The following is an 18,240-nucleotide window of genomic DNA, read 5'->3' as shown; positions in this document are numbered from 1 at the left end:
TGTTGAGTATGTTTTCATGTGCCTGTTGGCCATTTGCATTTCTCTTTGGAAAAATGTCTATTCAGTTCTTATTGGGTTGTTTGGTATTTTAATATTGAGTTGCATGGGCTGTTTATATATGTTGGATATTAACCCTTTATTGGTCATATCATTTGCAAAGGTTTTCTCCCATTCAGTAGGTTGTCTTTTTGTTTTGTCAGTGGTTTCCTTTGCTGTGAAAAAGGTTTTAAATTTAATTAGGTCCTGTTTGTTTATTTTTGCTTTTATTTCCTTTGTTTTAGGAGAGGGATCAAAAAAATACTGCTTATGATTTTTGTCAAAGAGTGTTCTGCCTATGTGTTCCTCTAGGAGTTTTGTGGTATCCAGTCGTACATTTAGGTCTTTAATGCATTTTGAGTTTATTTTTGTATATGGTGTTAGAGAATTTTCTAATTTCATTCTTTTACATGTAGCTATCCAGTTTTCCTAGCACCACTTATTGAAAGGACTGTCTTTTCTCCATTGTATATTCTTGCCTCCTTTGTCATAAATTAATTGATCATAAGTATGTGGGTTTATTTCTGGGCTCTCTGCTCTCTTCCCTTGATCTGTGTGTCTCTTTTTGTGCCAGTACACCATACTATTTTGATTACTGTAGCTTTGTAGTAGAGTCTAAAGTTAGGGCATATGATTCCTTTAGTTCTGTTGTTCTTTCTCAAGATTGTTTTGGCTATTTGGGGTCTTTTGTGTTTCCAGACAAATTTTTAAAATATTTGTTCTAGTTCATATGCAAGGATTTTTTTCAATATCTGCAAATCAATCAATGTGATACACCACATTAACAAATTGAAGAATAAAAATCATATGATGATCTCAGTAGATGCAGAAAAAGCCTTGGACAAAATTCAATATTCATTTATGATAAGAACTCTTCAGAAAGTGGGCTTAGAGGGAGCATACCTCAAAATAATAAAGGCCATATATGACAGACCCACAGCTAACATCATACTCAATGGTGCTAAGCTGAAAGCATTTCCTCTAAGATCAGGAACAAGACAAGGATGTTCACTGTTGCCACTTTTATTCAACATAGTTTTGGAAGTCCTAGCCATAACAGAGAAGAAAAATAAAGAAAAGGAATCCAAACTGTAAGGGAAGAATTAAAACTGTCACTGTTTGCAGGTGATGTGATACTATACATAGCAAACCCTAAAGATGCCACCAGAAAACTACTAGAGCTCATCAATGAATTCAGTACAGTTGCAGGATACAAAATTAATGCACAGAAATCTCTTGCATTCTTATACACTAACAATGAATGATCAGAAAGAGAAACTAAGGAAACAATCCCTTTTACCATCGCATCAAAGAGAATAAAATACCTAGGAATAAACCTACCTAAGGAGACAAAAGACCTGTACTCTGAAAACTATAGGATGATGAAAGAAATTGAAGACTACACAAACAGATGGAAAGATATACATTGTTCTTGGATTAGAAGAATTAATACTGATAAAACGACCATACTACCCAATGCAATGTACAAATTCAGTGTGGCTTCTTTTTAGAGGAGCATATTTTTGAAGATGGAGTGGGATTGAGGGTTATCTTCAAAGTTGGGAGGATCAGTCTTGGACACCTCCCCTCCTTGAGAGCCGTCTCCCAGCCATTTGCCTTAGGTGAGTGCTAGGGATGATGGTGTTGCTGTTTTCACAGTTGGTACCTGGGTCCTGCTTTGTGATTTGGCACCATCACCTACATCAAGCACTCTTGGACGGGATCATTTTGTCTATTGGATGGTATTTTAGTGCTACCACGTTGAAGGGGATTTAGAGTGCTGTGGTTTTTTTTTTTTTTTTTTTTTTTTTTTTTTGCTGTATGCGGGCCTCTCACTGCTGTGGCCTCTCCCGTTGCAGAGCACAGGCTCCAGACACGCAGGCTCAGCGGCCATGGCTCACGGGCCCAGCCGCTCCGCGGCATGTGGGATCATCCCGGACTGGGGCACGAACCCGTGTCCCCTGCATCGTCAGGCGGACTCTCAACCACTGCGCCACCAGGGAAGCCCTAGAGTGCTGTTTTTGACAACTGAACTTCAGTGGAGGTTTAAAAAGTAACTCAGGGACCACTGACCAATGAAATCATCAGATAAAATGAAAGACGAAAAGCTCCTGTTTTCTGAGTTGGTCTAGGTCAGCAAAAAGTGATTAGCCTGCAGCGGGGCAATCTTGTAGATGGTGTTTAATGAGTTTTTACGTTTCAAGGCTCTGAACATCCTTTTTTGAAATATTTCACAGTAGGTGCCCCTAGCTGGAATTCTAGCTGTAAATAGGAATGTTCCAGTCCTGGAAGCCACTGAACAGGCCTGATTGTGTCCATCTGGCAAGGAACGTTCCCCCTTTGCCAGGGATTTTGTTCTTTATGTATCTGAATTAGAGCACCCGGCGTGTGGGGAGTCTTGCAGGGGAAGCTGAATGAGGCTGCTTTCTCGTGTACAGATGTCTCCTGCTATTTCAAAGGATGAGGCTGGATATAGACATTTATTCACTACCCAGCAGCTCGTGGATTGCCATACGGGAGAGCAGGAAGCCTCTGGATAGGGAATGAGGAAATCTGAATCTGATGAGCCTTGTTTTTCTGAGTCTGTTTAATGCCTTTACAACGAAGGAATTGAACTAGATGTTCTTGAATTCCCTCGCCGGCCGTAAGGTTATGTGTGATTCTGAGCACTTTTTAAATTTCTAGGGGAAAGATTGCTGCTGATCAGTTCTGTATATAAATGAAGCTTCCTTGGGAAGTGAGCTTCAGCAAATCCATTCTGGGACCAGTGGGCAAATAAAGTATGAAGAGCCCCAAGCACAGAACTCAGGGTGGGGCCATCTGGTACAAACCCTTCTCAAAAAGATGAAAAAGCACAGAAAGTTAAAGAGAGTCTCCAAATTGACACTGAGCTGAGCCACCGCCAGCCCCGAGCTTCATCATTGTCACTGGAGGGCTCGCCCTGCCATCTCCCGCTGCCCCCTGCTTCACCCCCTGTCCCTGCCTCTGCCAGTGTGCACATCCTCCCACCCATCCACTTACACGCACACACATGCACACATGTGTATCCTGCAAGCCAGGAGGGCAGTGGCATGTTGAGTTGGAAGTACCAGCGAAGCACATAGCAGAGACGATTAGAGCATGGAGTGTGTGTGTGTTAATATGTCTTCTACTGTTTATCAGTTCCCTGCCCTTGGGCTGATTTCCTATCCCTCCTCTGTGCCTTGATTCCTCATTGGTCAGAAGGAGGTGATAATACCTGTCTCATAGCATTGCGGTGAGGGTTAAATGAGGTACTGCATGAAATGTGCTTAGCCCAAGTGCCTGATACCCGTTAAACATTCAGCAAATGGTAACTATTAATGTTATGATTTACTACTATCGAGTTGCCTGGAATTCTTAGAATATTCCCAAAGCTTGGCGCTGGGGTTGTGTCCTTTCTTCTGCAGGACTCTGTAGCTGATTGAATTAGGTGAAGTGTAGAAAGCACTTAGTGCAGAGCCTGAGTGTGTGTTCAGCATATAGTGGGTTAATTAATGTTATTTTTAAATAAATATTTTTAAGTCTCTAAAAAAGAAAAGAATATGTGTTCAGTAAAGGTTAGTTGCCCTTATTTCTTCCCCTTTAAGGAAGAGAACAGTTCACTAAGTGGAAGCAGTTGGCACTACCCATTGTCTCACTCAAATGTAAGCAAGAACTATGTTGTATACCTTGCAGCTGGAGGGCAAGTGGCCCACTTAGAAGGACAGGATGGGCATTCCCATCATCACTGGTGGGAGGGAAATAGAGGTACCCTGGCAGTGCATGGCCTACAGGAGCATCTCAGGTAGCCAGACCAAGTACAGGGAGAGAGAGAACAAGCACAGTTTCCTCTGAGTGAGCTTACCTGCCAACAAGGCGGAAAAGCCTAGCTCAGCCATGTCACCATTAGTACTCCATGGTCTCTGGATGGAGACTTGGGGATGAACTCATTCCTCTGTTTCAGGTGTGGCTGTGGAAGCCTTTGGTCCCTTTGAAGGCAGTGCTGTAAGAGAGCAGACCCAAGTCCCAGAAAGATGAGTAAAATGGTGGGCCTAGAGTTTGGCAGCCTCGATTCTGGTTCTGGACCCCTTCAACAGCTGTGGCCCTTGGGAAGAGTACGTGTTCCTCAGCACACTGGGAATCATAGCCTCCCTGTAGGCCACGGAGGTGTGGTGTGATGGAGACCCAGTGGGATAATGCATAGGAGGGTGCCAAGTGATCAGGAAAGCACCGGCATCTGTTCCATTGTTTTTACTGCCAGTAGTAGCAAGATAAAGAAGCATCTTATAACCATAAGTACACAGTGGTGCTCCTGGGGGCTCATTAGAGTCATTGGGCTGCTGGCTTAAAAGGGCATCCTAAGAAGTGTGAAGCCCTTTGTCTCATGGCTAGTCGGTAACAGGAAGCACATCTATCCACATAGCCCAGGAGCAGCCACCAGGGGAGACCGTCACAAAGGCACTGCTTGATCCTCACCCAGGCTCCCAGCAGCTGGACACCTTATCTCTCAGAGGCTTCGCAAACTTGTCTTTACAGCCAGCTGAACTGTGAAATATTTAGTCAAGTAATGTTTCATCCAAAAATAACCACCATTTTGACAGTTGTCTTGAAGCCAGATTTCCAGGTGGTTTACTTTTCCTTTGGATACACGCTGTAAAATGAATGTGAAGCCAGGCTCAGAACAGCCTAGGGAATTAGTATCTTTTATCTCCAGAAATACGAGGTATGCATGGATTTATATCCTTCACGTGCTAGACCCAAAGTTGTATTAGGAAGCGTCATGGTCCCATCCCAACCTTGCTGAGGCCTTGGGTTAAAATTTCACAGAGAATTAAGAGCCTTGACAGTCAGCTCCTTAAGCCTTGGGACTTCTGCTGAAGTCCCAAGGCTTAAGGCCTCTCATTCCTGTGCTGTTAACCCCCAGGAAGTGTGCTGCTCCAAGACAGGACTGTGTTACTTCCTCATCTGAATGTACCTCTCACTATCTATAGTGAGGCTTCATCTTGAGAAGGTTGTTGACTTGAAACTTACTGACTTAAAACCTGGCTGGGAAAGAGGAAATGCACGTTGTTGAATGCTTACTTGGTTTCAGACACTATGCTGGTCATTTTATGGATGGCCATCTCATTTTGCCTTTACGACAGCAAAAACACCCATTTATAAAAAACCAGGGCTTCCCTGGTGGCGCAGTGGTTGAGAGTCCACCTGCCGATGCAGGGGACACGGGTTTGTGCTCCGGTCTGGGAGGATCCCACATGCCGCGGAGCGGCTGGGCCCATGAGCCATGGCCGCTGAGCCTACGCGTCCAGAGCCTGTGCTCCGCAACGGGAGGGGCCACAACAGTGAGAGGCCCACGTATGGCAAAAAACAAAAACAAAAAACCCAGTTAAATCAACTGTCCAAAGACAGATCACTAACGAGTATCATAAATGAGACATGAACCCAGGTTTATCTGATTCTTTATAAATTAGGCTCAGATCAACTTCATTTGCCAGAGTATCACAACATAATAGTGGTCTATACAGCGGAGGTCTGTTCTTGCTATTCTATTACAGAAGTCTGGAGTCAGGCAGTCCAAAGCTAGTAGGGTAGCTCTACAAGGTTGTTAGGGATTCAGGCACCTTCCACTCCCTACAGTGTGGACCTCATCTTTCTGAAGCAAGATGGCTGCTGGAGCTCCATCCATCACATTAATATACCAAGAAGAAAGGCTGGAGGAAGAGAAAAACAGTGTGACCTCCCTCAAAAAGATTTTCCCAGAACTTCCACATGTTTTTGCTTCTCTCTCCTTGGCTAGAACTTTGTCATATGGCTACACCTAGCTCCAGTTGCAAGGGAGGCTGGGAACTGGGATATTTTAGCTGAACAGTAGTCTGACCAATGAAAAATCGAGGTCTTGTTCGAAGACCTTGAGCATGAAGCGAAAAGTGTGTTTGGGAAGAGACCAGCACAGTCTGCAAACGTCATATATTTTCTTTCTCTTTGGTTAGTGAAACATCTTTTAATGGTACTTCGAGGTTCATGTGTCTGAAGCTCTGACTCAAGGTAGAGGACATTTCAGAAGCCAGAATATAAGTAAAGAGATCCTGAAAAATGATGCAAATATAATTTTTCTATTATAGATAGTTGACAGTTTTGGTTGCTGTGGTAAATTTTTCTTTCCAGGATTTAAACCCACTGTCACTCCTTTTAAAAATTACCTGGAAAGACCTCTATTCTCTTATTTTCTTAATGCTGGGCTTGACACAGGTCTACACAGGTTCTGTCATAATACTTGTAGCATTGCTTGAAAACTCCCTAGCTATTGAATTTGCAGGGATACCACCAGGTCTGCCAGAATGAGGGGGGTGAAACCCCAAAAGAAGGAGATCCAGTCAGCTCTTGAGTACTGGGTGATTGACAAGGTGGAACAGGGGAGCTCCGGAGCTGAAGCTGGCAGGGAGTGTCCACTCTTCCTTGCAGTGAGAACAGGACTCATCCCGTGCTCAGTTGTGGGAATGAGAGACGGGTCGGTCAGACACGTTCTCAGCAACACGTCTTTCAACTTGCGGGCAAACTTCTTTCCACACTGCACGTCCCAACCTTTGTAGTTAGCTTCTGCTGAGTACTTGTCAGTGACACTAAGGAACAAGTGTATACTGCACCTGGTTTTTAAAGTTTTACCTTCTATCAGAATTGCTGGTGGACAGGGAAAGAAAATGCAGCAGGGACAGGTAATAACCGTTTACAGTTTTTATGCTACGGCCTTCACCTGCAGAAAACACTGTGACAACTCTTTTTTTTTTTTTAAATACAAAAGCCTCTGTCTCTTTAAAAAAAAAAAAAGTATTAAACAGGAAAGTATCCCAGAAGAGTTTGAAACCACCCAAAGGCCACCACCAAAAAGTTAGAATGCCAACTTTCCAGTTTATTTTTCTGTTACATACTCATTATTTTCATAATCAGAGGCAAACATTTTAAGTAAAGTTTTCATCCACAGGAAAAAAAACCCTGAAAATCACTGTCCCATACAACACTGCATAGTGAGGAAGGGGCATGGTGACCTTGGTTCTGGTGCTAGGCTCTCCATGGGACCTGGAGTGAGCAGGTCAATCTCTGGGTTTCATTCCTCACTCGCAGATGTGGAAGTGGGAGATGCCACATGCCGAGGGCCTTTCCTCCACTCAGACATCTGTGGTTATGACACTTGACACCATCTGCAAAACTTGGGGGCATCACAGAGCTGGCGTCTAGTCTAGATGGTTCTTAGTTTGGAGTTCATACATGGATTCCGGGGTGTGTCATCATCTTAATTAGGCGGAACAAATGCATAGGCACCAAGTTTATACTCTCCTCTAGGAGAAAGGCCCAACCCATTCATGAGATTCTTAAGGAATCTTCAAGTTAAGAACAACTGAGGGGCTTCCCTGGTGGCGCAGTGGTTAAGAATCTGCCTGCCAATGCAGGGGACACGGGTTCAAGCCCTGGTCCGGGAAGATCCCACATGCCGTGGAGCAACTAAGCCCGTGATTCACAACTACTGAGCCTGTGCTCTAGAGCCCACGAGCCACAACTGCTGAGCCCGTGAGCCACAACGACTGAAGCCTGCATGCCTGGAGCCCGAGCTCCACAACAAGAGAAGACACCACAGTGAGAAGCCCACGCACCGCAACGAAGAGTAGCCCCCACTCACCACAACTAGAGAAAGCCCGCGCACAGCAACGAAGACCCAACACAGCCCAAAATAAATATAATTAATTAATTTAAAAAAGAAAAACTGATTAATTCATATTTGATAGATAGGCATCTTCCATCCAGGGAAGAAAAGGGACTTGCCCCACAAGCACATCTGATGGATCCTTTGGCAATCCAGAGTGCTGGTGTTATCATCTCTTGGCCCAGGGCTGTCCTCCATAGGATGTGACCCAGCCTGGACCCCTCTGCCCTGTACTGTGATGGAAATAACCACTCTGTGTGTCTCCCCATCTGGCCCAGTTCATGAGGTCAGTATGGAGTATATAGTCTCCTCTGTCCTCTTTTCCCCCGAATTCTCCCCTACCCCCTGCAGGCAGCCCTTGCCCCCAGAAGTAGGATGGGAGATGGATGAGAGAGGAAGCAAGTCTAGGCTGTCATAGTTGGGATCCTTGTTTCTGCTCCTATATATCTTAAAGAACATGTCCGCTCTCCATGTATTTCATCCTTCCTGTCAGAAGTCAGGTGGTGGGTCTTCTCCCAAGACCAGACATAATAGCATAGCAGACCACAGTGTCTGTTGCTAAAGGAACGTTCTCAGATTGACAGTTCAGAGGCAGAAGGGGCAACCCAGCTATGGAAGGGAGTGAATTTGTGTCCCTCTCCCCACGCTGGGAGCAAAACTACCTCCAAAAAATTAATACAATGGGAACACTGTGGTATTTGTGCTGAGAATTCATCACAGAAACCCTGTATCTGAAACCCAAAGTGACCTTTTCTGAGCGGCCCTAGCCCTACATGAGAAGGCAAATACCACCAGATTGCCTGACATTTCCTTTTTTAAATTTCAAGCGTTCCTGATTTCAAACCGGCTGTTGATCTGTTGGTTTGCAGCCCTGATGCAGTTAAGTGAAGTCCCAGTCGCTGCTGTGATAGTCTCACAAACAACCGCTTTGAAACCCTAGCCCCTGCCCTATGTCTCCTTCTTGCCTACTCACCCTCCCCCAAGCCTCCCAGCCTCCACGCAGTGTGGAGGGGCAGGTTGCAGAAAAGAGCATCTTTCTAAACCTGAAATTAAAATCTTCAAAGTGGAGTTGTGTGCCGCTGCACTGTGTACATCTTGAAAGATCAAATTTATTTACTCCTTACTTTACATCCTCTTGGCAGAAGCTATACAGAAACCCTATAAAGAGGGGGGGTTTGCTGTGATTGGCATCACTCACCCAAGTGTCACGTGGAATTCAGCTCAGGGATGGTCTGAGCTCCACCTGGGATTGACAGTGAAGACAGCGAAGTAGTGACTCAGAGGGCAAGGAAGGCTGGAAGGTGCTGCTCCAGGAGCCGTGGTTGAACAGATATTAAGGATGGTCGCAGCCATCCACCTGCAAAGCCACAGCGGGCACATGTGTGGTAGGCATGTGTGCATCCCAGGCTCCACGTGCAGAACCTGAAAGCTGAGCGGGTTGAGATCCTGGAAGTGCTTGTTAATCTGCTGAAGAACGTTCTTTCTTGCTCCGCTTCCCCTGAGAGAGTTGGCTGGGGAAAGGTATAGCGATGGATTCTTGGTTTCTCTCACCATAGCATAATTTATCAGAGTTCCGGTTCTGTTTCTGAGAGGCCTGCTTGCACAGAAGCATCATCTGGTCAATCTAGTCTGTCTGGGGAACAATGAGGAAGGAGGAGCTGGCAAGAAAATTAATGCATCAACTTGAGGAGGAGAACATCGGAAACAATGAGCTCTCCCATTTTTTTTTCTTAATTCTCAGCCCTTTGGTCCGTCTGGACATGCGGCAGTATGGGTGATTGAATTGAAAAACATTGAATTGCCCCATTCAACTCGCATATTTTCCCAAAGGTAAAAGCTAATTTGGTCCTGCCTTTTCCTTGCTTCTTGAGAATCAGGCAGTCCACACCAGCTCTTAATCTCATCCTTGCTGAGTAACTCAGAGAAAGCCCTTAGAATGAGCAGCTTTCCTCTCTATTTTTATTAGACAATCCAAAATTAGGTCCTACTGTCCACACATAATAGTGTTCTCCCTGTTACATTGAGGGTGACCAGATAATCCAGCTTGCCTGTGACACACCTGATTTCTGTCCATTGTCCCCTGAGATTAATATCACCCAAGGTGTCCCATTGTAGATGATACCTATTTTTATGCGATCACACTAATTACAGGAAATGAAGGGAAGGAAATGAGTTTCTGCCGAAGGGTCTAACCTTGTGCTCCTTTCTTCCCGTCACTGCAGCTTCACTTGGCAGCCCTGGCATCACTCAAGGGAGATATAGTGGAGCTTAATAAACGTCTGCAGCAAACAGAGCGGGAACGGGACCTTCTGGAAAAGAAATTGGCCAAGGCACAGGTAAGGGGTCTGGAAAGGTTTTTTTTGCTTTATTTTTTAAGATGAAACATATAGAAATCTCCACAAAACAAATGACGGTTTGATGAGCAGACCTCCTCATGACCACTGTCCAGGTCAAGAATTAGAACCTGACAGTCATCCCAGAAGTCCCTCCTTATGTCCCATCCCAATCCCACTTTTCCTCCCCACATGGCTTTTATAGTCATATTTTCTGTTTCTTTACGGTTTATCACTGGAGTTTGTATGTCCCTAGACAGTGGAGTTTTGTCTTGCCTGTTTAAAAATTACGTGTTTCCTTTGAATCTCTTAATCCACAGGTTTTCCCTCCGTTCTTGATTGGCTTTGTACTTAGTCTTTTAAAAGCTGGCCATTTGACCTGTGGAGTTTCCCACAGTCCAGATGTTGCTGATTGTTCACCCATGGTGCAGTTCGGCATGTTCCTCTGTCCCCTGTATTCCCTGCAGAATGGCCCTGGATCCAGAGGACCAGTCAGATTCATGGCCAGTCCCTCTGGCAAGACTGTAGAGGGTATTTGTTTTTCCACTGGGAAGCACATAGTATCTGGTTGTCTTGCCTTCTGAGATGTTAGCAGCTATCTTTTTTTTTTTTTGCGGTACGCGGGCCTCTCACTGCTGCGGCCTCTCCCGCTGCGGAGCACAGGCTCCGGACGCGCAGGCCCAGCGGCCATGGCTCACGGGCCCAGCTGCTGCGCAGCATGTGGGATCCTCCCAGACCGGGGCACGAACCCATATCCTCTGCATCGGCAGGCGGACTCTCAACCACTGCGCCACCAGGGAAGCCCGTTAGCAGCTGTCTTGATACTCAATGCCCAAGTTCACTGATTCATCAGGAGTTTACAAAATCATGATATTTTAGTTCTACCATTTCTTTCTCAGTTATTAATTGAAGTGCTTTTATAGAGACATTTCCCATTATCTATGATTTATTGAAACAATGGTATAGTTCACAGAGGAAAAGCAGAATCATTGCTTCATTCTTTTGATTTATTTAACATTTTTCAAGATGAATTATTTATGATCCTCTGAAAGTGCCCTGTTACTTTTTAAAATATTATGAACTTAGGGATTTAAACATATTTGGGTTTCAGTCCTTTGTAATTATTTTCCTTGTAGAAACTCAAAGTATACTATTTTTGGCCAGTAAGAACCTCTTCAGGTTGGCTCCTGAGTCTTTTGACAGGAGCCTAGTACTTACTCCGGGCTCATCTAGTACATTTCTCACTCCAAAACTGGAATTAAGCACTCTCCATGTAGCCTTGGTTTTTCTCTGTAGAAAATGATATTTCAAGACTGCAATCTGGGTGCTAAGGGTGCTTATTGCTTCTAGTTTGGTCATTATTTTTAGGCCTCTTTTATAAACATAGCCAGGAAATCCTTTATGTACTTATTTATTTATCCACATATGTATGTATTTATACATTTTAAAATAAAATACCTTAGAAGCTCATAATAATTTCTCCAATTTAAAGTCAGACTACAGGGTTCCTTTACTTAGCTTCTGTATTTTCTTTGTATATCCTTTCTTTCACACTAAAAATCTTGGTTCTGAAGTTTACAGAGGATGATTGGATAAGAATATTCCATAATTACTCATTTGCTTCATTCCGTATTATATACAGTCAGTCTCAAAATAATAACATTAATACTATCATAACAAATACAGTTACTGAGAAGAATTTTTTAAAGTTTTTTTTTCATTATGCTTTCCTCATTCCCCCAGTTTTTTGCAACTGTACTATATCCACACTGCCTGACCCTATGGCCATTACATCTTAGCCTTTCTCCTTTTAGTCCTCATTTAGTCTTCTACAAGTAAATTATATATTTCATGTTTACCATGGTCTTTATGTCAATGTCCCTCTGTTTGTTTGTTTAATGCTGGAAGCTATTTTCTAGTAGATTTCCTCAGGGAGGACTCATGGGAAAAATCTTCACCAACTTCCTGCTTGATAATAACAATGTGTCTCTGCCCTTCTTACTTGAAAGGCATTCTTGCTGGCTATAAAACCCTTGACTCTTCTTTACTTGAATATGTTTCTTTATTCTATTGGCATAGAGTGTTGCTCTCAAAGTCTGTTAATAATACAACTTTCTCTCTCTCTCTCTCTCTTTCTTTCTTCCTCCCTTCTTTACTTCCTTCCAGTAATTTTACTAGAGTAGCTCTTAATCATTCTGGTTTGATATTCTCATGTCTGCTCTGTTTTCTTTTGATTATATTTTGTAATCTTTTTTTAATTTAGAAGTTTTTTCTAATTATAGTGTTTAATATTAGTTTTGTTCCCTTGCCTTTTCTTTTTCTTCAAGGATGCTTATTATTTATATCTTAGATCTTCTTTGCCTGTCTTCAGTATCTGTTACTATCTCAAATCCTTTATATCTCTCCCTGTTTACCTTGTTTTTCCTGTTCTCCATCTTCTGTTTTTCTTAGGCCTTATATGTTGTATTTATCCCCTCCTGTGTGCCTTCTGGCTTAGTCATATATTTCTGCATTTTTATTTCATTTCTTTTGTGTGTGTGTGTTCTGTTACCTTCTTTCTGAGTTTTTCTAATTTTGAATTATGTTCTTCCATGTTTTATGTCATTTCATCTTTTCAAAGTCTTTTTTTTTTTTTTTTTTTTTTGCTGTACGTGGGCCTCTCACTGTTGTGGCCTCTCCCGTTGCGGAGCACAGGCTCCAGACGCGCAGGCTCAGCCACTTTGAGGCATGTGGGATCTTCCCAGATCGGGGCACGAACCCGTGTCCCCTGCATCGGCAGGCAGACTCTCAACCACTGTGCCACCAGGGAAGCCCCTTCAAAGTCTTAGCTTATTTTGAAATAGTAGTCTACTGTTTGGGACTTTTTGTGGGGAGAGGGGTTCTCTATTTTGTGGCATGCTTTCATGGTTTATAGGGATGTTATTCTGCCCTTTTTTTCATTCTTCTTTCTTGTAACTTTATGTGGGATTTGCCCTCAATACTGTTCTGTTTTTCATTTTTATGTGAAAAATAGTCTCTTTGAACCTTTAGGAGGCAGAGTTGAACATGGCCTTTTTAAGTTCATAGAGCTTCCTTGTATTCACGAATATGGCAACCTGCTTTCCGATACTTCCCGGCTCTGTTCCCCTCACCTGCTTCTATCTCGATCTGTTCTTTCCCTTGCGTTACCCCATCCTGTTCAATTTTGATCCTACTCCCAGCAGTTTCTCCTCCTGGCAGAGAGTCCTAGGGCCGGTCTTGAAAGTTCATAGGGACTAGCTGCCTTAGCCCCTTCAGATCTTACTGTGGGCCCCTTGCTCACTCACTGTCGGCTCAGGCAAAACCCCTCCCAGTTGGCCCTCCTCACTTTCCTGTGTATACTTACTGGCTGTTCTGAGGTTTTCCAGTTGTCGGGTCCCTCAGTCTTGTTTCTTCCCTCTGCTTCTGCCCACACAGACACCGTTTAGGTCATGTGGATGCTGTTGGTTTGTCCCTGCCTGCTTCTGTTTTGTTGTTCAGGAGGATACCTTATCTCTAAGCATTTGCTTTTGATGTGTATGTTCTCTATATTTGTGTGGGAATTCAGAGAGATTAAAAGAACGAGGCTGCCCCGGCCATCGGTCTAGAATGACCTATGGCAGGTTTTGAAAACTCATGTTTCATAATCTTAGACTGTTCAAGTAGAAAGGAAAGACCCTTGAGATCATCTACTTCCACATTTGACAGGCAACCCAGAGAGGTTAACTTGCTTACCCAAGGTCAAATGAGCAGCCAGCCCCAGAGCCAAGACAAGGCTACCAGTGTTCTTTCCTCATACAGGATGTTACAGAGACAGAAATTTTCAATTTTTACTTGGATGAAAACTTTACATTTTCCTTCTGATCATAAAAGTAACAAAAATGTGATAGATAAAACTGGAAAGGCAGCATTATAATATTTATACTGGACTCTGGTGAATTAAAACTTTTAAATGCTTTGTTGTTGTTTCTTAAGGTGTTTTTTGTTTTTTGAGAAAGTAGTTATTTTTTCATTAAAGAAAAAATAGAATGGTGTTAAGCTGGTGTAAAGCCAGCCATTGTTAATAGTCCTGATTGGTGAGAATGTTTCTTTTAGGAAAAAGAAATTGTGAGTGCTTTTAACTGGAAGCTGGCATGTACCCCAGTCTTGGATTTTAAAAGATGACCAGGAAGGTTTTTGTTAAAATTTAAGTCTCAAACACAGAGCAGCTTGTGCAGAGGATGATAAGAGGAGAATGGGAGACTTTTTGTCTGCTATGTCAGGGATTGATTCAGCTCCCTTTTGACTTAACTTATGGTCAAGATAATCTCATGTAATAGTTTTGTTGGCTGGTTTTACCCCTGATGGTTACATCACAGTACCATTAGTTGACTCTCTTGCTTGTATACTTACAGTAAATATACTTAAAAATTACTCTTCCTTTCACTAGAAATGTCTTCCCAGTTCAGATACTGGGACCCAGGAAAGAACATGAAAAAAAAAAGGTTAGTCTTGCCAGGCTTATACCTTTTATAAAGATGAGATTTATGCAAGGAAGTGTCTGTGCCGTGCTTTCTCTGTTACATGCCTTGGTAAGTGATTCGTGTTTGAGGCTTTACCAGATGGTGGAAGAGCAAGTTTGTGTATAAATGTATAGTCTGTGGCTTTAGTAAGTTTTACCAGCTCTCTAAATATTACAGAGCTATGATTAAGATGTAAAATATAAATGGTGCTTTTGTTCATCAGAAATAATCAAAGAGAGCTTCATAATCTGTTGAGTAATTATTTAATGGTGTTACTAGAACTAGTTGAATAAAATAAGGCTCATTATACATGGGCAAAAGTCGGAGTTTTAATAGTGATGGGAAGGGAAGAGCTAAGTAAAGGACCCCCAATACCAATGTGATAGGGAAGGCAGAGTGCTTCTGTATTTGTATCCTACTGCTGCGTAACAAATTGCCCCAAACTTACTGGCTTAAAACAACACACATTTATTATCTTACACATTTATTATCTCCTGTGCATCAGGATCCCAGGCATGGCTTAACTAGGTCCTCTGCAAGTTTGCCGTCAAGGTCTGGGCAGAGCTGCACGCTCGTGGACACTCAACAGGGAAAGAGTTCACCTCCAGGCTCACTCACATCATTAGCAGAATTTCTCTGTGGTTGTAGAATTCATGGCAGCTTGCTTCCTCAAAGCCAGCAATGGAGAGAAAGATTCTAGAATAAATCTTCTAGCAAGAGAGTCTTATATAATGTAACGCAATTATGGGAGAGACATCCCATCACCTTTGCCACATTGTGTTAGTTAAAGGCAGTCACACGTCCCACCCAGATTCAGTGAGATGGTAATCACACCAAGGAGACACAGGGATCATATGGTCAACTTGGAGTCTGTCCATCACAGCTTCCTGGGGGATCTGATGAAGAGTGCCACTATTAGCCTACAACAGTGATGATCGCCACACTTCTTTAGCTCTGTTTTGTGCCAGGCAGTATAGCAAGCATTCCGCATGCTTTATCTCACTGAGTTCTCATAATGACCTGTGATGAGAAAACCTTAACATTCCCATCTACAAATGAAGAAATTGTGAGGTTTAGGGAATTTGAATATCTTGCCTGAGATGATGGAGCTAGAAAGCACCTAAAGTCAGGGTATGAATCTAGGTTTCGTGGGAATCCATAGCTGTACTAGTCCCGTATTGTTTTTTAAGCTGCCCGGGCTGCCCTGGGGATCTCAGAGGGTGGGGAATAGGGCACAGGTTAATTTGGTTTAAGTATCTACCCTCCCAAATCAAACAGATGCTCAGACCCGCGCATGCGATTTGCACCAACACTAAACACCTTCTGGGGGAACAACCTGGTGGGAAAGTGGCGAAGGTTATATACGGTACTGATTTGATGCTTTCAGCATATTTTTATTTTGCGTTTAATACCAACAATTATTTTCGGTAACTGCATTTTTTAAAAGTACTACAGAAGGAGATATATCAGAACAAGCTTCTGAGCCCCTTTGAAATTGGTCAGTAGTGATACAGTACACCTTCTATTTCTAAGCTCTCTCTCTTTAGAGAGCAAGTGTTCTGAATTTTCTACGGCTTGACTTTTAGGAAGAAGACAAATATAGTTTTCATTAAATGTAACGGAGAGAGTGTTTTCTTTAATCTTTCTCTTGTATGAGATACTTACAGAGGTAGTATGGATGCCTTCTCTTTGCCAGGATCTCCCTCCCCCCAATTCCTTCCTTATTTGTTTATACTCTTCGGTGCAGTGCTCTAGCTGTTTTGTTTTGTCAATGGCGGTTCCATTTGTGCTGAGCCTCTCTGTTTAGTTGGCTTGGTTCCCCACCCTATCCCTCAGGAGAACCTGGGCAAGGACTTCGAATGAGGGTAGAAATATCCTGGGTGGTATTACTTGTGATCCATCCCGTGTGACCCTGAGAAAGTAGCGTAACTTCTTAGCGTATTTTAAAAGGGAGTGGTGCCGACCCTCTTCCCACGATGGTTGAGACGGTTAACGAATGAATGATGGCATTGCATTTTTCAAGAATGGAGTTTATAATACCCTTAGGTTTGACAGCTGAGACTAATGTGATGATTAAAGATCAGTGGCCTCTGTGGAATAAGATAAAACCCAGTGAAGAACATTAACAAAGCCATAAAGCTTCTTAGCATCACCGCATTACACAGGGTTTTTCCAACAAGGGCTCAAGTTCTCAGGCCAGTCTGTCTCAAGGCTGACTCACAGCTTTATCCCTGGATTGCACCAATTGCAGAGATGAGCCTAAAGGGTTTTATTCTTAGTGGTTGTAATGATGATATTGCTTGCTTTTATTGAACATTTTTGCATATAGGCAGTTTCACTCCTTTATGTGGCTTGAGACAAGTATTTATATAGATTTTAAATTTGCTTCATCATCATGATAGGAGAGTGGAAACCTAGAGAAAAGGCTCAGGGTATGTATTAAGCTCCAGATGAAATTCAGGAAAAGCAAAATTCCATCCTATCTAATCCCGATCTTTTTTTTTTTTTTCTTTGCCTTTCAAACCGAAAGTCTGTAGTTGCAGGAGAAATCCAGCTTCCTAATGATAGTGACCTCCAGAAATTCATGGCAGGCAAGATGCTACAAGCCCAGGCTTTCTGGCTTTGCTGTACTGTAGGATCAGTCAAAAATGCAGTATAGGTTGGAGGACCCTGGGTAAAATTCTCTGTAATAATAGAAGGAAAAAAAAGCAGTAGCATGTTGCTTAAGACCATTTCTTATTTTGCTCAGCTGAAATTACGTGAGCTGTTTCTATACAGTAAGGAGGCGAAAGTAATCCCTCATCTGCAAGTTTTGCTAGAAGAAACCGCCACCGCTTTCTGTTCAGAAAGTTGTTGCTGAGTAATTGACTTTGGTAGCTAAAGCTGGCTTGATGGGAGCTGGAGGGACTTAGAATTCCCTGCTTTGTACCCCCTTATGTCTACTTTTCTATTTCGGTGCTCCCAGGGGGTTGAGGAGAGAGCTATTGGGGTTTCCTAACTCTCCTCTGCTATTGTAAGGCATAACGTTCATGTTTCCTGGAGTTCACCAGAGGTGGTTCAGGGTAAGAGACCAAAGGGGGATCACTCTGCTGCCACTTGAGGTCTTTAGGTAAATGGTAAGGAGGAGTTAAGCCCCCAGCTCGGGGAGCTGGAAGGGAGTAGAGGCGAGAAGGCTGTGGCTACAACGGCCTCAGCCCCTTGATGGCATACGCAGGACTCTGAGGGCTTTGCAGAGCATTCTGTTCGCTATCTGGGTTTTAATAAATAGTCCCTGTGCATTTGCTCTGTTTTCATCTATAAAGTGGTTGTATCATCAGGATATGCAATGATAACAAATAACCCCAAATGTTCAGTGGCTTAAATTATCAAAGGTTTATTTTTTGGCTTCTTGCTGGGAGCTCACTGGAACTGGTAGGAAACTCTGCTGCATTGTCCTCACCCAGCCTCCCAAGCTGATAGCCTCTACCATCTGGAGTGTTGCCCAGGGGAAGAGAATATGGGAAAGCCTGCAGAAGCACTTAAAGGCTTCTAGGCAAAAATGGTATATATTCACTCATATCTTGCTGGACAAGCAAGTCACATGGCCTTATTCAGCTTCATGGGGGAGGAGGAATATTCCTCCGCGTGCATGGATGGAGGTGAACCAGAGTCTTGGTAAACGCCCCTGCAGGCTGCC

The 18,240-nt window shown here is 43.2% G+C and overlaps 1 protein-coding gene across 1 annotated transcript in view; it reads left to right on the top strand.

Annotated features, from left to right (window-relative positions):
• MCC (MCC regulator of WNT signaling pathway) overlaps positions 1-18,240 on the top strand; it is a 443,929-nt gene that overhangs the window by 320,581 nt on the left and 105,108 nt on the right. Inside the window, 1 exon segment of the mRNA XM_032626783.1 lies at positions 9,955-10,068. Coding sequence (XP_032482674.1) covers positions 9,955-10,068 — 114 coding nt within the window.

Source organism: Phocoena sinus, chromosome 3, assembly GCF_008692025.1.
Source record: "Phocoena sinus isolate mPhoSin1 chromosome 3, mPhoSin1.pri, whole genome shotgun sequence".
Classification (NCBI taxonomy): Eukaryota; Metazoa; Chordata; class Mammalia; order Artiodactyla; family Phocoenidae; genus Phocoena; species Phocoena sinus.
Note: the sequence above shows the minus strand (reverse complement) of the source record. Positions and strands in the feature narration are given on the sequence as shown.